The sequence below is a fragment of the Miniopterus schreibersii genome (genome assembly GCF_964146895.1).
Source record: "Miniopterus schreibersii genome assembly, chromosome: 8".
NCBI classification, from domain to species: domain Eukaryota; kingdom Metazoa; phylum Chordata; class Mammalia; order Chiroptera; family Miniopteridae; genus Miniopterus; species Miniopterus schreibersii.
In genome coordinates this window covers 1,589,798-1,610,045 of record NC_138109.1, presented here as the reverse complement: position 1 = coordinate 1,610,045, position 20,248 = coordinate 1,589,798, and the positions used below count along the sequence as shown (strand labels likewise).

Here is a 20,248-nt window from a genome sequence, read left to right as displayed (position 1 = left end):
CTGGGGCTCAGAGCCCGAGAGCCGGGGGCGGGAAGGGCCCGGGCTGGCCCCGCCGGGGGTCGGGGATGGGCACGGAGCGCGCAGGGGGCGGGCGGGGCGGCATAGAGGGGCCTGGGCGTGTCCGTGGGCGTGTCCGTGGGCGTGGCGGGGCTGGAAGGGGTCTGTCCGGACGGGCTGTGGGCGGGGTCGGGTCTGGGGTCCAGCCGAGCGGGCGGGGCGGAGGCGGGTGGGCCTGCGGCGCGCGGGGCTGGGCGCGCACTGGCCTCACCGCGTCCGCCGGACCCAGGCGCGCAGGTCTCCGCTGAAGCCGGACGCTCCGCACCTGCGGCGGCCTCGGGCTCCGAGGATCCGGCGCGGGCACCTGCGGCTGCGCCCCTTGTCCCCGGGCCCCGCTGGGCCATGGCGCACGTGGAGGCGGTGGCTCCGAGGGCGCGCCGGGGTCGCCTGTGAGCTGGGGACCGAAGGAGGGACCCGGCGCGGGGCCGCGGGCACGATGCCTGCTTTTCCGGAGGCGAAGGAGGCGAGAGGCGCTGTGGCCCTGGCCCTGGCCCTGGCGCTGCTGCTGCCCGCCGTGCCAGCCGGCGCCCAGCTCCGCCTGCAGCCCGGCATGTGAGTAGCGGGGAGCGGGAGCGCTGGGCGCGACGTCGGGGGACCCGGGCCCCTGGGAGGCTGTCCCGGGGCGCTGAGGACAGGGGGCTCTTTGCCATAACTGGGGTGGGGGAGGTTGAGACCAGGTTCCGGGGCTGGGGGCCCCCGCGCGGCCTCTCCCCTTCCCCTCGCTCGCCCCCCTCCTCTGTGCAAAGGGGGGTGCGCGCCAGGCGGATGCTGCGCTCCAGGCCCGAGGTGAGGGAATCTGGGTCCCCGCCAGGCAGGGTCCGCCCAGGGAGCCCGGCTTGGAGACGGCAGAAAGGAAGCAGCCAGTGTTCACTTCCTTCCAAAGCCTGTCTCCCGGGGCCGGGGGCCTGCGCAGGGGCGGGCTTTGCCCAGACGGGGGCCACGCAGGATCGGTTTATGTGTTCAACACGTGCGCTCCGGGGCTGAGAGACAGGGGGAGGAATTCAGCCGGAATGGGCAGGAAGAGAGGGTCAGGGAGCCCACTGAGCGGGACTCAGGTCTGAAAGCCGACTCCGGCCGGCGGGGTGGCGGTCTCTCTGAAAGGCAAGGCGATCCTCCCCTTGGCCTCCGAGGGAAGCTGGTGCCAGACCCCGTCCGCGTGGAGGAGGCCGGGGGAGCCAGCCGAAGCCCCCACCCCGCGCTCCCCCAGGGTGCGGGGCCTGCGAGCTCGGAGAGGGTGCCCAGGGGCTGCAGAGGGGTGGGTGAGTGGCCCAGGCCTCCTGTCCAGCCCTCCCCGGCCGGCCTGGTGCACCTGGTCATGCAGGACGGACTGGACAGGCTTCCAGGCGGAGCAGGGGCTGGGCAAGTTCACGCTCCCCCAGGACCCCCTCCCCTGGGCCGGAGGCGGAAGATTCCTGTGGCCTTTCAAAGCACCGTCTCTGGGTTGGGGGCCTTTGCAACCAGAAATGTGAGCAGCCTGAGTCCCCTCGCTGCACGTGGCTTCTGCCGGACACCTCTCTTTCCTGTGACCCCAGGGAATTTAGTCTGTCAGAGGGAAGCTGCGGCCTCAGAGGGATTATCACGGTGGCACTGGCCGCTCAGCCGGCCGGCTCTGTGTGGCTGGCCGGGGACTTCCAGTGACCTAGCTCCTGGGAATCCCAGGGTGTGGGGAGGGGTGGGCAGGCTCAGAGGGCTCCGTTCTCCCCAGGGCACATGTGGGGACTGCTAGTCGCCCTTCCTGCGCCCCTTTTCCTGAGCCCCAGGGGATGTTTTGTGAGGTCACCTGCTCACCTAGGGCCCTGGGAAGCCTCGGGCATCTGGGAAAGCCTGTGCCGCCAGGGCTGACGGACTGCGGGAGGCACCGGTGTCTTTTTGCTTTACACTTTCCCCAGGACCTCTCCCCCACTCTCTCCTGTGCTTTAAATCCCGGGCTCCTGCTCCTTGGGGGGCCTTCCACCGGCCAGGCAGTGGTGCCCACCACCCCCTGCTCTGGAGCATGGCCACTCGGGGCTTCTGTGCTCAGATCGCCGCGCGCATGTTGAGTTCTGTGATACTTTCGGGCACACCTGCCGTGGCCCTTCTGTCTCCTGAACACCTGACTTGTCTGACCTGCAGCGGGCTGGGGGGGACCTGCAATGGGGCCTCGGTGGGCGTGGCTGGTGGCTGTAGGAGGAGAGTGTCCTTCTGCCCCACCCCAGGGAGGTCTCCATGCTGAGAGCTGTTCTGCTGAGCAGAAGGTTGGTGGGAGCGGATGGGCTCCTGGAGGTGCCCAGAGGGGCAGGGGAGGGGACTGCAAGGGTCCCAGAAAGTGCTTTGTCCTAGGAGGTCCATGCCCGCCCTGCCACCCTGACCAGCACAGGCAGCCCTGCCTCCTCTGGCCAGCTTCCTGACCCTCCGTGGTGGCCTTTGCGGGGAGGCCAAGTGGGGAGGGTGCTGTGGGGGGGGCATGTGGGACTGTGGGAGGGATGTGTCTGGTACTTTGGCTCCTGCTGTCCAGGCGGTGGGAGCAGGGATGAAGTCCCCACGCACCGGACCTCTGACCAGCCGTGGTCTGAGGCTGCAGGGTTCAGAGGAGGCTCTACATCGCCTCTGGCAGCCGTGCTGGGAAAGTGGCCAATCAGCTGGTTATTGACCTCGCCTGACCAGGGCGAGACGGGCCCTCCAGGCTCAAGTCCGGTCTTGCAAGTAGCTCTGGCCGTGACCCTCTCGGAGCCTCCCAGCCCCAGGGCTAGACCTGGGCCCGCCCAACCCCAGAGGGACAGGCATTGTGCCCACCCTTACCCCTGACTCTGGGCGAAGGCCACCAGCCTCCAGGAGCCCCATGCTGCCTGGAGGAACCCCTTCCCACGGAGCTGGGCTTACTGTGGGCTTTGGGACAGCCTCCCCTGCCCCAGGTGGGAAGCAGGACCCACCTGCCAGGCCTGTGCTCTTACCGACCAGACACCAGATGTCTACCAGGGGCCCCTCCCACCTGACCTGTTCTCTCCGCCCTGCCTCCACCCACTTCCTCCATCCCCCCAAATGGGAAAGCCACTAACTTGTGCTTCTGAGGTGCCAGGAACTTCCTGGAGGAGAGAGTAACCCCAGGGCTCACCTCTCCTCCCTTTAAAGGGATCGGGACCCACCCAGGCCTGGGGCTCCCCGTTTTCAGGGACATGGAGAGATGCAGCCTCCCTGCATGTAGAGGAGCTGGCTAGGTCCTTCAAGCCCGGGGAGGAGCCAGGCAGGTGCCTCAGGGGGGCGGGGACAGGGGGGCAGGGGATGGAGAGTGACCAGGGTGGATGTGCCGGAAGGGCGGCTGTGCGGCCGTTGGCTCACCATCTCGCTGACTGGTAGCTGCCCACTGGCTGGGGTTTGAGGAGGGCCGGGAAGGAAGGGAGGGAGGCCCTGCAGAGGGCAGCACCCAGCTCCCCCGGATTCCTGCCCCACCCCTATGGGGCATTTCCCCTCCGGGTGGCCCACTAGCCAGACCACTGCCCCAGCTCCTCCTGCACCCCCCCCACTCCCCCCCCAGCCGAAAACCTGTGCTCTGTGGTGTCACCTCCCCGAGGCCTCGATGCTGGCATCCTGTGTGCTGAGCTGGGGTCCGCATGAGGGAACGGTGGTGACATCCCAGGGGATGTGGGGCCCTGGGACCCAGACACACAGGCCTTTCTCTGAGCAGGGCCTGGGCCGGGCCTCATTTGAGGCCCTCAGGAGGGTCAGCGACTCAGGCTATGTGGCAGCCCCAGGCCTGGGCTGTCGGTTCCGAGCCCCCCGCTCGTAACCACCCTCCTCACGCCATCCTGTCCTCAGAGGATGCTGGAGCCCCTCACAGGTGTCCACAGCGCGGGGCCCTTCTGGGTCAGGGCTGGGCTGCAGCAGGAAGCTGGGGGGGGCTAAGCCCCACCCCTGTGGTCCTCTCCCCCCTCCTGCTGTTCCCCAGGGAAGCTGGGAGTTGGTACCTGTTGCCAGGCACAGGTGTGGGCACAGGCATTTGGAGCAGAAACGATGCCACACCTGCAGTGGCTCATTCGGGTGATTGTAGTTGTACAGGTGGCTCTGTGGTGCCCGGGCCCCTCCCGCTGTGGGTGCCCAGCCTGACAGTGCCACCAGCTGCACCCACAGCACTGCCCGGAGCCGTCTCTGTGCTGGCTTGTTTCTCCCTCACAGCCCGGGCACGGCCAGGGCTGGGTCCTCGCCCTCCCGGCGGCGGCGGGGCCAGGCACAGGGAAGGTCGGTGCCTGTGGGAATGGGGGCTGAGACCCAAACACAGGCCTCGGGGCACTGGGCCAGCGCTTCTCAAACATGAGTCTACATCTGCGTCCCCCGAATGCCCAGCTTCTGGTTCTGCGGGTCTGGTTGGGGCCCAAGATTTGCATTTCTGACCAGTTCCCAGGAGAGGCTGCTGGTGTTGTCCGGGCACAGGGCAGGGTGAGGGGCACCACCCGGTATGCCAACCATGGGGGAGGCAATTCTACCCCTGGGGTGAAGGGCACAGAGGGCCTGTTACCTGGAACCTAGAGAGAGCCACAGCTGGAGGCAGGTGCCCAAGGGTGCTGGGGCCCGAGGTGAGGGTCACAGCCCCCCCAAACTGCCCAGCAGGAAGGGATGAGGAAAGACAAGTACCCCACTGTTTTTCTTCCCTGCGATCCCCCCTTGCCCTTTAGGATCCTGCTGGTCCTCCCCTTGGCCAAACCTACTTGGAGCCAGAGGGCAAGGATGTGAGGGCCCATGCATGTGTGTGCACGTGTGCTTGTGCTTGTGAATGCATGTGTATTTATGTGTGTGTGTGTGAGCGTGCAAGGCTGGCCTTGGGTCAGGACAGCTGGACAGGGTGGGCCAGAGTCTCCAAGGGTGGCCCCCGGGAGGGCAGGGCAGCCAGCAGACAGGCTGTGGGGTGGGAGGGTGGTGATGTGGCCAGGTGGCTGTAGGTCAGGAGGGCGGGGGACTCAGGTGGGAGCTGGCAGGGGCGCTGTGCCTGGTTGCTGGCCTGTGGTTCCCCAGTTTGGATCGCAGCCTCCTCCTGGGGTGAGCCCAGAGCTTGGCTGTACGCAGGAGGAGGCGTCTTCCTCGGAGGCCCCTGGAGCCCACTGGCTTTGCGAGCTTCAAGGAGCAGCGCGGACTTGCGGTCTCTCCCCAAATCTGCCCCGGTGGGGACCATGCCTGTCTCTGAGTCAGGGCACCCTGCTTGGCCCCTCTCCGGGACCCGGTCCCATCCCCTTTGGAGCAGGCGGGTGTCCCCATCTCAGTCACCCCCACCTCCGTCCTGAGCAGGCGCCTTCGTTGTCCTAACAGTCAGGGGTTCTGGGAAGCCACCAACTGCAGGAGACCGTGGTCGCTGGAAGCTGGCCGCACCCCTGCCCTGGGAGCCCTCACGCCCTGCTCCCTGCTGCTCTGCTCTTGCCCATGCCGCGCGTGCTCAGCCGCCTGCCCGGTGTGACCGGCTCTGGGGACAGGATGGCTGGGCTGGAGGGAACCTAAGGTTGAGTCAGACGGACTCAAAGTCAACATTGTCGCTGTTCCTGCTGACCCCAGTTCGGGAGACCAGTGATGTCCATGTTTTGAGGCCTTGGCAGGATTGGGGCGATGTGGACAGTGTAGCCTGGGGGTGGGGGTGCTCAGACAGGGCCCTGCGGTCATTGTTCCTTTCCCCTCAAGCTGGACACCTGTGTGGGGCCTGGGTGGGCACAGAGCTGGACATCTGTGTGGGGCCTGGGTGGGCACAGAGCTGGGCACCTGTGTGGGGCCTGGGTGGGCACAGAGCTGGGCACCTGTGTGGGGCCTGGGTGGGCACAGAGCTGGGCACCTGTGTGGGGCCTGGGTGGGCACAGAGCTGGGCACCTGTGTGGGGCCGGGCCTGGGGTCTGGAGCCCGCTGTGTCTGGCTGGGCGCCCGAGGGTGGGTATGCAGCAGGGTCGGTGCCCGCCAGCTGTGGGTGGCCAGGGCGCTGACCGACTGTCCTCTGTCACAGGCCCCATGTGTGTGCCGAGCAGGAGCTGACCCTGGTGGGCCGCCACCAGCCCTGTGTGCGGGCCTTCAGCCGGACGGTGCCCGTGTGGAAGCCAGGCTGCGGGCACCAGGCGTGGTGCGTAAGCCATGAGCGCAGGTACGCGGGTCCCGTGCAGGGGTGGGGGCCGTGCTCACACCGAGAACAGCACCGGCCACCCAGGAGCAGGGAGCCCAGGCCGGGGGACCATCCTGGTGTCAGGGCCACCTGTACCCCTGGCTCAAAGCCCCTAGTCTGACTGAGGTCAGGGTCCCTCACACCCCCTGGGGTGAGGCTGCCACTGAGGTTCCAACAGCAGCCGTCCTGCGTGGCTGTCCCTGGTGGGGATGGAGAGGAGGGGACCCTGTGGGGAGACCCCTGGGGAGGCAGGGACCCTATGGGGGAGGGCTGCTGGCCCAGGAGAGGGTGAGCATAGGGCGCCCAGCCTGCACGTTCCTGGCTGGAGCTGGCCGCTGCCTGACCCCTGGGCTCGTGCCCAAGCCCGTGTGAAACCTTTTATTGCTCAAGATTTTATTTCAAAACCAAGCGTGGGGAGCGCCTGTGCACTTCTCTTCCACCCACGTCCTGGAACGGCCGGTTGCAAGGCTGGGGCGGGGGTGGGGGGTCCCCACTTGGGCAACTCCCTGGCCTGGAAGCTGGCGGCTGCCCCGGGCCAGGTGGAGGGAAGGTGGTTCTGAGTCCTGGGGGGGGGGGGGTGCCCAGCTTCTCAGCGAGGTTTGGGGGAGCTGCCTGCCTGGTGCGAACCTGCCGTGCCTGCTCCGGGGGCTCCCGGCGCCCACCTTCAGCCCTCGGGAGGTGCAGCTCTTATTTTACATGTTGGTCTGCTGTACGGTTGTGTGTTCAGAGGAGAGTGAAGCTCCACAGTGGTCCTCAGCAGGGGGAGCCACTGCCCCTCACAGCACCCACTCCGGGTGAACGAGAGTCATCTGGCCACCGCTGTGCCCCCCACCATCGGGTGTCCTGTGGGGTTTCCTCGTACCAGCGCCATGTGTTTTTCGGGGCCCAGCCTCGCCCCCCTTTTGGAGGCTCCTGGCGTGTTAGTGTGTCAGGTCCCCTCCCACGACTCCTGTGGCTGAGGTCACTGTGCCCACGTGGGAGGTTTCCCCACGCGATGTCCCTCCTGCAGCCTCGAGGCTGTGGCCGGCCCCGGGAGGCCTCTGTGGCTGGCTCACCCCATCCATCCTTCAGGACCCCACAGGGACTCTGGGTTCCTGGGAAGCTCGCCTGAGTCCCCTGCTTCCTGTCACCCCATCAGCCCCGACTAGGTCCAGGCCTCCTGTCCAGGCCTCCTGTCCAGGCCCCCTTCTCCATGTCACTTCTAGTGCATCAGGAGTGTTTCCTGACGAACCTGCCAGCCAACACAGGCCGCCCAGGCTCGGGGAGCCCCCCAGGCTGAGGAAAGGCCCCCCCTCTGTAGGGGTGCAGGAAGGAAGGAAAGAAAAGAAAAGAGGGAAGGAAGGGAGGGAGGGAGGGAGGGAGGGAGGGAGGGAGGGAGGGAGGGAGGGAGGGAGGGAGGGAAAGGGAGTGCTTGGAGCTCAGAGCCCACGTGTGCCAGCCACCAGGCCTTTCCCCAGATCCTGCTGCGCTGTGGCCAGGGCTCCCCGGTGGCTGCAGATAGAGGCCTGGGCACCCACCTGGCAGTCACGCCTTCCTGTGACAGTGGCCCTGCTATGAACCAGCACCCAGCTGGTGGCTGGAGCCCCTTGGAGGTGTCCAGTGTGAGCTGCAGGGGAGTGAGGGGTCTGCTCTTGGGGCCCCTGGGGGCTGCAGGCTGATCGGCTGTCTCCAAGGATCTCCTACTTTTGGGGACCTAGGAGAGGGTGGCAGATGGGCCAGGTCACCCGGGCTTCCCAGTGACCGCGAGGACCTGCACGTAGCCCCGGGAGAGAGATAAATATTTACGGTGGAAGGGCCCAAATACTCCGCTCTGCCAAATATTGTCCCGCTGTGGCTGGGGCGGTCGCTCTGCGGGAGGCGGTTTCATGTCCTGCCAGGGCCGTGTTTGCAGAGCCCCGACCGCCGTGGGCCGCGCACGCACCGCGTTTCCCAGACGCGGCCCTGATTGTTTGTGGGGTCCGGGTCCCCAGGGCAGCCACCAGCTCTCAGGCTCTCCCAGGCTCCTGAGGCCGAGCCCAGCACCCCTGGAGGGGGTTTTGTTTCCTGGAGACAGACGGCAGTTCAGGCTCTCCAGCCGCTCTCCAGGGCTCAAGGGCCCTTGACCCCGTGGCTGTTGGCTGGGCCTGGGCCTGGGTCTGGGTCACTGATGGCGTTGGGTGCCAGAAAGGTGTCCCTGTGCCTGAGGCTGCAGGGTGGCCGGCCAGTCCCCTTCCTCCCCGGTTACTCCACCATCTTGTCCTTCCTTCGCCCCTCCAGTCCCTCCTGCCCCCCACATCCACATGCCAGTCTTGTCACCATAAACATAGGACCTCACAGCCAGGGGACCCAGGGCATGTGCTGAGCCCTGAGTCCTGTATTAGTTTATTTTTATTTTATTATTTTAAAAATATATCTTTATTGATTTCAGAGAGAGGAAGGGAGAGGGAGAGAGAGAAACATCAATGATGAGAGTCATTGATGGGCTGCCTCCTGCACCCCCCCCCCCCACTGGGGATCGAGCCCGCAACCCGGGCATGTGCCCTGACCGGGAATCGAACCTCGATCTCCTGGATCCCAGGCCGATGCTCAACTGCTGAGCCACGCTGCCCGGGCCCTGCTCACGTCTGTGCCCAGCTGGGGCTGCCGTGGGGGAGGAGGGGGTGGGGTACTGCGATCCCGGGCCGAGCGAGCTGCAGGAAGCCTGTTGCTGGGTCCAGGGCACGTGCACCCCGGGCCAGCCTCTGGACACAGGCCTTCCACCCACCTCCGAGCCTCACCCACTCAGCTGTGAGGTGGGGACATTCAGAGGATCAGCTTGGGGGACAGCCTGGGGGAGGGGGTGCGGCCAGAGTCAACCGCAGGGGGTGAGATGCCACCGGCCCTTCCCTTCTCCTTCCTTTTCCAGAACCGTCTACTACACAGGCTACCGGCAAGTGTACACCATGGAGGCCCAGACCGTGCTCAGGTGCTGCCCCGGGTGGAGCCAGCAGCCTGGTGACCAGGGCTGCCTCTCAGGTGAGTGGCCCACCCACCTGTGCCACCTACAGATGCTAGATCTGCCTCTGAAGGGACCCTGTCTCCTGGGGACTGTCCCTCCCAGCTGCCAAGGGTGAGATGCAGCCCCGCCCCATTGTCTGCACTTGGCAAGACTGTCGCAGTCAGTGAGAGACGTCCAGGGCCACTCCTTCAGCCAGTGCGCTCACCAAAGGCTTTTATAACTAAGTATGAGAGGAGGAGCCGCGACAACCCCTGTGCCGATGCTGGCCCTGGAGACAGGGCTGGGCGGGCGGAGGCCGTCTGCAGGCCCCAGTGCCTGGCACCATCGGGAGGGGCTCTCGGGCACCCCTGAGCCTGGTTTGGGGTCAGTGTCACAGAGGCTGACCCCTTGCCCACCTGTCCCGCCATGCCCACGTCCTGGTCTCCGGGCCCTCTTTGTCCCAGAAGGGCCGGCCTGGGCACTGGGACCCGGCCTCGGTGGGCTTTCAGGGGAACCGCTCCCATCCTGCCTCCCACCGCTGCCCCCTGCGCCTCAGCCCCCCCTTCTCTGCTGAATGGAGTCGCTGCCCCCCTCTGAGAGCAAGTCCTGGTGGACGCAGCAGGGAGGGGAGCCCCGCATCCAGGTGCCGACAGACATGGAGATGGAGGCTCCGGGAAGCGTGGCTGGGCTGGAATCGGGGTGTCAGGGCCCAGCGGGTGGCTGGGGAGCCTCTGCTTCGTGGAAGGGTGGGGCTCAGTGCTGCCGTGTGGGCAGGTGAGGCTGCCTGGCCCAGAGGAGCCAGCGTCCCTCCCCTGGACAGGTCGGCCCAGAGGTCTTGTGTCCCCTGAAACAGTGACGTGGCGTCCGGTGCTGTGAGGGGGGACTGGGGTCCCCGCTTCCCACGTCCAGGGGTTGGCGGTGGGTGGCTGGGACAGGAACCTGACGCAGGGGTCCTGTCATAGCCTGTCTTTGGGGCCCCTGGGCCCCTCCTCACGCAGAAAACGTGGGGGCTGAAGACTGCCTCACGTGAACTCTGGGGGCAAAGGGGACAGGAGAGGATGCTGCGATGTTTCCTTGGGAGAGGAAATGAATAATTCTCTCCGGAAGGGAGTGGAGGGTAGAGAAGGAAGCCGCTCAGGGGGCCGCGGGCAGGAGGGACGGTGGGGGGGGCGTGGATGCCGGCCAGCTGCCCGTGGGGGGGGCGTCCGCCCCTGCAGCCGCCCTCGGTCCCTGATCTGCGTCTGCAGCTCTCTGGGCTGGCGGCTCTGGGCTGGCGTCGGGAACAAAGGGGTCTGTTGAGTGGGTGCAGGGTGGACATCAAAGCCAGGCCCCCGTTTCCGCTCCGCTGGGGGCTCCTCAGCCTGCCAAAGGTGGCTCTAGCAACCCTGACACAGTAACGGGGGCTGGGGAGGAAGCGGGCCAGGCCTGTGTCCCTGAGTTGAGTGGGGGAGGCAGGGCCTGTCCACCCAGGAAGGGACGTGGGTGCAGGACGTGTGGCTGGGCTCCTGGGCTGGGGGAGGGGAGTGGCCGCAGGTCCCGGCTTGTCCAGCAGCAGCGGACCCAGGATGTGTCTGCTCTGCACCCCTGAGCTGGGCCTCCCAGGCCCTTGGTTTCTCCCGGGTCTTAGAGTGACCAGCCCAGGGTTGGGCGGAAGGAGCAGCTGGGCCAGGGGCCGGCCAGACCCCAGAAGGCCAGGCGGGCCTCTCCCCCTGTGCAGATGAGCCCCCGAGTGCTGGGTTTTCAGGGACTCGAGGCCAAGGTTGGGACGATCTGTAGGGTCAGGGGCTGTGACGGTCCCTCCTCCCCAGTCTGGCTGAACCCGAGCTCTAGCTGTGCTGGGTGCTGTGGCTCTGTCTGCCTGGGAGGACAAGGCGGCAGGAGTGGGGATGCAGGAGTGGGGTGCAGGACTGGGGGTGCAGGAGTGGGGATGCAGGAGAGGGGATGCAGGAGTGGGGTGCAGGACTGGGGGTGCAGGAGTGGGGATGCAGGAGAGGGGATGCAGGAGTGGGGTGCAGGAGTGGGGGTATAGGAGTGGGGTGCAGGAGTGGGGATGTAGAAGTGGGGTACAGGAATTGGAGTGCAGGAGTGGGAATGCGGTATGTGGGGTCCGAACCCACCCAGGGCAGCAGAACCCGAGGAGTTCCCTAGCACAAGGTGAGTCTCAGCCGGCACCCTCCCCAGGGGAGCCTGGGCCTTACAGAGGTGAAGGAGCTGGGCTGGGGGCAGGGCTGGGTGGTGGAGAGATGGGGAGTGTCTCAGTCACTGGGCCTGGCCTTGGGGGCCCAGGTTGTCACATCTTCCAGGAGACACGGGACAGGGTCCCCATGGGACAGGATCTCCATGGGACAGGGTCAGAACGTGTATCCGGAACTTGAAGCTTTGCCTTTCTTGGTTGTTTGTTTTCGAAAATTCTTTTTTTAGGGCAGGATTTGCTTATTTATGTATTTGGCTTTCATGTGTTCGTCTCAGGGATCCGGGAACAGCCCGTGGCTGGCCTTTCGGGACACTCATGTCCTCCGTGTCTGGGGAGGGAGTGGGGGCCCCAGTGGGGGGCTGGGTGCTGGGAGCTGGGTGCTGGGTGCTGGGTGCTGGGAGCTGGGTGCTGGGAGCTGGGTGCTGGGGACTGGGTGCTGGGTGCTGGGGACTGGGAGCTGGAGGCTGGGAGCTGGGTGCTGGGAGCTGGGTGCTGGGGACTGGGAGCTGGAGGCTGGGAGCTGGGGGCTGGGAGCTGGGTGCTGGGAGCTGGAGGCTGGGAGCTGGGTGCTGGGGACTGGGAGCTGGAGGCTGGGAGCTGGGGGCTGGGAGCTGGGTGCTGGGAGCTGGAGGCTGGGAGCTGGGTGCTGGGGACTGGGAGCTGGAGGCTGGGAGCTGGGGGCTGGGAGCTGGGTGCTGGGAGCTGGAGGCTGGAGGCTGGGAGCTGGAGGCTGGAGGCTGGAGGCTGGGGGCGATGCCAGTGCACCCTCAGCTCGCCATCTCGGATGGACGGCGTAATGACAACGACGAGAATGTTTCAAGAATAAAGAAGGTAGAGGACGCTGTGAGATTCTCGGTGAACAGCTGGTTTACCGGAGCGGAGGCGAGGAAGAGCCGGCTCCTCCCACTTTCACTGGAGGGCGGTTCAGGCTCGTCGGGATAATCGCCCAATGAGCCGGCTCCCTGAGCGACAGCTACGCCGGCCAATGAACCGGCGCCCTGAGAGAGAGCTACGCCGGCGGCGCTCTGAGCGACAGCTACGCCGGCCAATGAACCGGCGCCCTGAGTGACAGCTATGACAGCCAACGAACCGGCGCCCTGAGTGACAGCTACGCCGGCCAATGAGACGGCGCCCGAGCGGCAGCCGAGCCCGGCCACCTGCGCCTCAGGTGGACCTAGTTGAGGTTCCCTAGAAGGACGGCTGGGGGCCCGGCGCCGCGGGCGGGCTCTTCGGTTCTGTAACTCGCCAGGAGAGGGTGAGGCGCCGCCGCCGCGTGGGTCACTCCGCGTCCTCCGTGGGACGAGCTTCAGACGCCGAGCCCCCCCCCCCCATCCCCAGGGACACGACGGGACTCGGGCAGCAAGCCCACGCGGGGGCACCTGTCTGCGCCCGCGCTGCTGAGAGGGGGTGCGGGTCGGCGGGAGGAACCCCTTCTCCTATTCGGGGTTTGGAGGCCCGCCCTGCCGCGCGGCCTCTAGGACCGTCCCCACGGACACGTGCGTGGGTGACATCGACGGCGGAGGCCGCCTTGGCTTCTAGACGGAGATGCGCCGACGGCTGATTCTTTCACCGTCTTGCTGGGAGCAGCTCAGTTCCCCCGAGCATCTGTTCGCTCGTTCGTTCACTCACTAATTCATTTCGTCAGTTTTTAAGAAATATGTTTTTTATTGATTTCAGAGAGAGGAAGGGAGAGGGAGAGAGAAACATCAATGATGAGAGTCATTGATCAGCTGCCTCCTGCAGGCCCCCTGCTGGGGGTGGAGCCCACAACCCGGGCATGTGCCCGATGGGGAATCGAACTGCAACCTCCTGGATCCTAGGTCGATGCTCAGCTGCTGAGCCACGCTGGCCGGGCTCATTCGGTCAGTTTTTGCTCCACTGCCACCAAGCACTGGGCACTCAGAGGGACCTGGTGGGGTAGCCACGGCCGTGCGGAGCTCAGGTCCCGTGGGGAGGCTGGCTGCTAACAGACACTGAGGTTGTGACCAGAAGCCTAGGGCTACCTGGGGCGTCTGTGTGAGGATGGCCCGGGAGGCCAGGAGCGGGGACCTGGAGAGTTCAGGGAGCAGACCGGAGCCCGGGGCAGGAGGAACTGGGGGCGGAGCGGTCGGTGCTTGATGCTGGCCAGCTGGCTGGAGAAGGTGGGCAGCACACGGGGCCTCTCTCAAGCTGCCCCTCTGCTTGGAGTGGGCTTCTCCCTGGGAGCCAGCCCTCTGCCTCCCTCCCTCCAGCTCAAATCCCCCCCGTCCCTAGTGAGCAGGTGTGGGAGCCCCTGGCTACTGGGAACCCCTGCCTCTGTGGGCCAGGTGAGTCTGGGGTGGCTGCCTTGGTCCCCTCCCGGCTGGTGTGACCACAGGCGTCAGTGCTGCAGGCTGGGTCTGGGTCCTCCGAGCCCCCGAGCCTGGCAGAGAGGACACAGGTGGGGGCCCCCACATGGGAAAGGCACTGCCACCTGCCGAGGGGCCCCTGGGTCAGGTTCGCTGGCTCTGCCTCCACCCTCCCCAGTTCTTACCCTCCGCCCCTCCAGTCATTTCTCCACTGTCCCTCCAGCCCTCCCAGGGCCTTCTCTCTACCCCAGACCCAGCTGTCTGCAGTGGTCAGGCTGGGGCAGGGCAGGGGTGGGCCACAAGCAGCCGACACCGCCGCCCCATCCCATGGCACCTGCTGTGGCGGAGCTTCTGCTTCGTGGTGACCTGGAGACATGGGCGAGTGCAGGACAGTGTCAGAGCCTGTGGTTTTTGTGTAGGAACAAGGAGAAGGCGTCGTGCCGGTGGAGAGAATGGCAGGAAGCTTCTAATGGTGTTGGGATTCCTCCGAGACCGCTTAGCAGCGTGGTGACCGGGAGGTGACCCCAGAGGAAGAGTGCTGGCCGGGAGGGGCAGTGGTACCTAGTGACCAGGGCTTCCCCCGTCCATGTGGCCTCACCGCCCACATACGCTGGGAGGCGGCTGGGCTCCAACCCTTTGCTGCTGGGGTGCAAGTTTTTCTGCTGAGTGGATCTCTGAATTCCACCTCTATCCCAGTTGGGTGACAGATTTTGCCTGGACCCTCACGATGTTTCAGCCACAGTAGCCCTGGGCCCCGGCTTCCCCTCATGGAAGGATAAGGTGCCTGGTCTGGAGCAGCTGTAACCCCCAGGTCCCCGTATGCAGACCCTGGGATTGACACAGCGAGGAAAAATGCCTGCCTTACCTCTCCACGTGGGCTGGGCTCAGTCCATCTGAGGAGGCCACAGGGTGGAGAGGCAGAGCCTGAGGAGGTGCCAGGAGCCAGCCCCGTGGGGTGTGAAGAGGTCCGGGAAAGGGGTTCTGCAGTCCAGGAAGCTCTGCCTACAGCACAGTGAAGCAGGTTCCCTTTGCAGGACTTCTCAGAGCCTTTATTTTGCTAATGAGCACTGTGGATTCCCGAGACAGACTATGTAGTGTTTTCCAAACGAATTCTTTAAAAAGAAAGGAGGAAAAGTAACAGCAAAGTCAAAACAATAAAACAGTGACCCTAAAGCATGTGCCGAGAAATACTGCCCCAGGTGATACATTGTACAAATGTTCAGCGAGGGCCTGCGTGCCATCTGTGCCCGGGTGCTGCGCTCAGGCCAGGGAGGCGTCAGGGAGCAGAGGCTGGTACCAGCCCTATCCTCATGGAGCTCATGTCCTACAGTGGGGGGTGGGGGGAGAGGAGGGGAGGGAGGGATAAATGATGTTAGTCAGTGGGAAATGCTACAGAGAAAAATGAGTGACGAGGCACAGGTGGTGCTGGCTTCGATGGGGCTCGGGGAAGGCCTCTCTCTCTGTCCAGGGCATGGGTGGCCTGTGCGACATGGCCTGAGCAGTGGGCCTTGCACGTGCCTGGGGAAGGTGTGAGGCCACAGGAACCTGGAAAGGGCTGTGCCAGAGCCCCACCCATAGGAGCCCCTGGACGCAGCCCACCCTCTGGGCCTGCTACCCCAGCACCTGCGGTCAGGGCTGCGGTGAGCTCCGGGCTGCGCGCCCCTGCGTCCGGCTCTGGTTCTCCAGGCAGGCGGACCCGCAGGCGCAGGTCTCTTCCCTGCTCTGGCCTGGCTGCCCTGGGTCCCGTGGCTCTGGCCTGGCTGCCCTGGGTCCCGTGGCTCTGGCCTGGCTGCCCTGGGTCCCGTGGCTCTGGCCTGGCTGCCCTGGGTCCTGTGGCTCTGGCCTGGCTGCCCTGGGTCCCGTGGCTCTGGCCTGGCTGCCCGGGCCTGATGGAAGGAGCTGCTGGGAGGCCGCCCTCTGCTTTCCTGCCTCTGCGCCTCACTTTCCCTTTCCGTTCTGGACTCGGTTGGCCCTGCGCCCAGTGTGAGAATATGCAGAACTAGCACCCACACGCATGTGCTCACACTCACGCTAGCAGCCCCCTGCCCTTACACCTGGCCCAGTGCCCCTCCCCTGTGTCCCACACCCCTGGCACTGGACTGCCTGGAGGCACAGGGAGCTGGAGCACAAGCCTGGAGTGCTCAGGACGCCTGGGGCTGGGCCAGGGAGGTGGCTCACAGCCTGCCCAGTGCGCCCCAGGGCTGAGACCTGCACGGGGGTCTGTGTCCTGGGACTTACTCTGTGATCTTAGCAGCAGGTGAGAGGCTCATTCATAGATTCCACCAGGAGGTACTGAGGTCAGCTGGGTTCAGGTCCCTGGGTGGCCCCTGGTGATCTGTGGTGATAGGACCCCAGTCCAGAGCCATCCAGGTACCAGGTGGGGCTCAGTCCAGGACCAGCCCTTCTGTAAGGTTCCAGGTGCATGGCCTGTGCCCTACCGACCAGCTTTGGGGAGGTGGGTGTGGTGCAGCGGCGGGGGGGGGAGGGGGGGCCAGGCAGGGACCTACTGCTCTGCTCAGATCTGCATTCTGGGGCTCAGTCTCGGGGGTTGGATGCCAGGGCCTGGAAGGGCGGAGGGTTTAGTCACTGGGGTCTGTGGCCTCGACCTCTCACCTCTCCCACTGACAGGATGGCCTCTCAAACTTGGTGTGGCCACCTGTGTGGTGGGCAGTGGTCTAGGCGCGGAGCCTGGAGAGTCAGCCTGGGGGCTTGGTTCTTCCTCGGGAGCTTGGAGCCTCATGCCCAGCGTGGCGCTGGGCTCCCTCCCTGCAGCAAGGGTCTCGGCAGGGGAGAGGGTTGGAGTGGGGCACGCGATCCAGGCCCCTAGTCTCCAGCCAGCGTTGGTGGAAGGCCAGGTTTGAGTGGCAGATACAGGGACAGAGGGACAAAGCAAAGGGGCTCAGGGCCTGCTCTGTCCCTGGGCTCCCAGGGAGGTGGCCTCCCTTAGCTACTGCCAGGCACTGGGAAGTGGGCACTGCAGTTCCCACGCCTCCCACTCACAGCTCTAATCAGCTGCTTGGGCGAGGTTTGGGAAATGCCACCCAAACCTCGGCTAATAGGATGGGAGCCCAATAATCGCATCGTGGGCCGTGAGGCTGGCAGGGTCCCGGACGCAGTGTCATCCTCACCATCACCCCCTCTGTCTGTGCTTTCTGACGCCCAGTGTTGCTGAACCCTAAACGCTTCCCACGGTGGTGCACATGGTGCTCCTCACCAGGTGGAGGGAGGTGCCACCGTTGTTTGCTGGCTTGGGTGACAGTGGAAAGGCTCTGCTGCAGAGTGTCCCTGACCACTGCCCCGCCCTCCTGATCCAGGGGCCGGTGGACCCACCCGGTGTCTGGGTGGTGGACCCCCCCTCTGCACCGGGTGCCTGTCCTGCCACACGTGGAGCCTGCCCAGTGTCACTCCATGCCAGCCAAGCTTCCCTCTGTCCCAGGCTCTGTGGTCCCCCATGTTCCCAGCATCCCACCAGCCTCAGGGCCTCCAGGAGCCCCTCCCTGGTTCGGGACATAGCGCTGTGCGTCTGTTTGCCTTTTCCTTGGTCTCTGTGGGCCCACTGCCCTGAGGGAGCGTCCTCTGTGGGGCTCCTGCCCTCCCCGAGGCTTCCTGACAAATCACTGTCACCTGCAGCTTTGCCTGCTGTTTAGTTGTTCACTCACTCGCTCACCCACCCACTCACTCACTCATTCACTCATTCACTCTTCACTCATTCATTCATTCTTCATTCACTCACTCATTCACTCATTCACTCTTCACTCATTCATTCATTCTTCATTCACTCACTCATTCACTCATTCACTCATTCATTCACTCACTCATTCATTCACTCACTCACCCACTCACTCCTTCACTCACTCACTCCTTCACTCACTTACTCACTCATTCATTCACTCACTCATTCATTCACTCACTTACTCACTCATTCATTCACTCACTCATTCATTCACTCACTTACTCCTTCACTCACTCATTCATTCATTCTTCATTCACTCACTCATTCACTCATTCACTCTTCACTCATTCATTCATTCTTCATTCACTCACTCATTCACTCATTCACTCTTCACTCATTCATTCATTCTTCATTCACTCACTCATTCACTCATTCACTCATTCATTCACTCACTCATTCATTCACTCACTCACCCACTCACTCCTTCACTCACTCATTCATTCACTCACTTACTCACTCATTCATTCACTCACTCATTCATTCACTCACTTACTCCTTCACTCACTCATTCATTCACTCACTCATTCATTCACTCACTCACCCACTCACTCCTTCACTCACTCATTCATTCACTCACTTACTCATTCATTCACTCACTCATTCATTCACTCACTTACTCACTCCTTCACTCACTCATTCATTCACTCACTTACTCACTCACCCACTCACTCACTCATTCATTCATTCACTCACTCACTCATTCACTCATTCACTCACCCACTCACTCACTCACTCACTCCTTCACTCACTCACTCATTCATTCACTCACTCATTCATTCATTCACTCACTCACCCACTCACTCACTCACTCATTCACTCACCCACTCACTCCTTCACTCCTCACTCACTCATTCACTCATTCATTCATTCACTCATTCATTCATTCACTCACTCACCCACTCACTCACTCCTTCACTCCTCACTCACTCATTCACTCATTCACTCACTCACTCATTCATTCATTCACTCACTCACTCATTCACTCACCCACTCACTCACTCCTTCACTCCTCACTCACTCATTCACTCATTCATTCATTCACTCATTCATTCACTCACTCATTCAACAAAATTTATCCCACACCTTCTCTGTGTCCCTGAGGAACGTGATGGTGGGGTAGGTGGCTGCTCTCAGAGAGCCTGTGGCTTGTGGGGGGAGATGAGCTGCCACCCCCATAAGTGCCTAGGTTGGTCGAGAGGTGCTATGCTGGGAAATAGCAAGGTGCTGTGCGTTGGGGTTTTTTCCCCACCCAGAGGGGTTCCGCTAGACCACATGTGGCCATGGGGGGTGGCAGTGTGTGACCCAGGACAGCAAAGCTGGGGCCAGTGACCTGACAGCAGGGCTAGGCTGCCTGCCTGGGAGACTCTCCCAGGTCCCAGGTTCCGGGGCTCAGCTCCCAGGTGTGGTCCAGGCTGTGGTGCGGGGAGGACTTTCCTTTCCATGGGGAGGGTCTGGGTCTTGTCCAGGCCCGAGGCCTCTCTTTATGGGTCAACTTCGTGGTGGGGAGGGTCCCCCGCAGGGACTCTGTGTCCTGGCAGGTGGGCTGGGGGCTGCCCCCAGGCTCCTGCCCCTGCTCACGGGCCTTCTCTCCTCTCTCCACAGCCGAATGCAGCGCTGGCCTCTGTTTTAACGGCGGCAGCTGCGTTCCCGGCTCAGCCCAGCTGTGCCACTGTCCCCAAGGCTTCCAGGGTCCCCGCTGTCAGTACGGTGAGTAGAGCCCCCGTCAGGCACCGAGGCTCTGACCGTGGGCAGGGGGCACAGTGTTCAAGGGAGACCCTGGACGGCTGTCCCTCTCCAATACCCTCACCCTGTGCCCTGCAGCCCAGCTGAGGTTGTGGGAGGAGGGGGTGACTCTGAGGCTCCTTCCTCAATGGGTGCCTCTGTACCCCATAATCTTGGAGCCCCCCCATTCAACCATGCCCTCTGTGGATGGGAATGCAGGTGCAGAGACGGGCGTGGACTGGTGGGGTTGCTGGGCAGCGCAGGAAGTGGCTTGTCCCAGGCGTCTCCGAGCTGCCTGCCCGCCAGCTGGAGTCTCCCATGTCCTTAATGTTGGAAGGTGGGGGACACCCAGGGGTCCTACCTGCGGTGGTCGGTTGAGAAAATGGTGGCACACTGGGCACTGAAGCCTGACACCCCATGGGGCACTGTCCCTGGGGGAAATGTTGGCGGGGTGCTCAGGGCGAGGATGGCTAGCGTGTGGGGGCGATAGGACTTTTGTCAGGTGCACACACGTGCGTGAACATGGTCAGAAGTATGCCCCGAAAGTCTCTGATTGGTGGGAGGCAGGAGGCGCCTCTGGTTCCCGCTCCCCGCGGCGCGTGGGCTGGCCCGCGGGGTCCTGCTGGGACAGGGCGCAGAGCCACGCCGGCCGCCCGCACAGGCCAAACGCTCCCAGCGGCTTCCCGGGCTTTGAACTCGCCTCCGCTGAGCGGCTGGGGCTCCTTCCGGTGGACACCAGGGCAGACATCCTGAGATGCCCCCCCAAGGTCCAGACGCCCAGCAGGCGACCGGAGGGAGAGCAGGAAATTGTGGGGAGTGGGAGGCCCCCTGCTTGCAGAGGGGAGCCCTCCCTGTCACTGTTCCCTGTGTGTGCACATGTGGTGCCCACTCCTAGTGCCTGGCTGAGGGCCGGGGGCCCAGGGAGGGGTGCTGCTGGCCATTGGAGAGGCTGGCTGGTCGAGGGCCCCCTGCTCGCCGAAGGCTGTGTGCTGGGCTCTGGGTATCTGGGGCGGGGGCTGCTGCCTCGCACAGGTGGGAGAAGGGCCCCTCCAGGTGCCAAGGGTCCTCGCTTTGTGCCCGCACCAACCAGGCTCCTCCAAGCCTCCGCCAGGCCTCCCGCTGGGTCAGGCTTCTTCCCCTCTGTGGGCTGGCCAGG

The 20,248-nt window shown here is 64.3% G+C and overlaps 1 protein-coding gene across 1 annotated transcript in view; it reads left to right on the top strand.

Moving 5' to 3' along the window:
• The first annotated feature begins 233 nt into the window (after positions 1–233).
• MEGF6 (multiple EGF like domains 6) overlaps positions 234–20,248 on the top strand; it is a 72,720-nt gene continuing 52,705 nt past the window's right edge. Inside the window, exons 1-4 of the mRNA XM_081145611.1 lie at positions 234–609; positions 6,008–6,142; positions 9,045–9,154; positions 18,973–19,077. Of these exons, the coding sequence (XP_081001737.1) occupies positions 494–609; positions 6,008–6,142; positions 9,045–9,154; positions 18,973–19,077 (466 nt within the window). The 5' untranslated portion in view covers positions 234–493. The remainder of the gene's footprint in view (positions 610–6,007; positions 6,143–9,044; positions 9,155–18,972; positions 19,078–20,248) is intronic.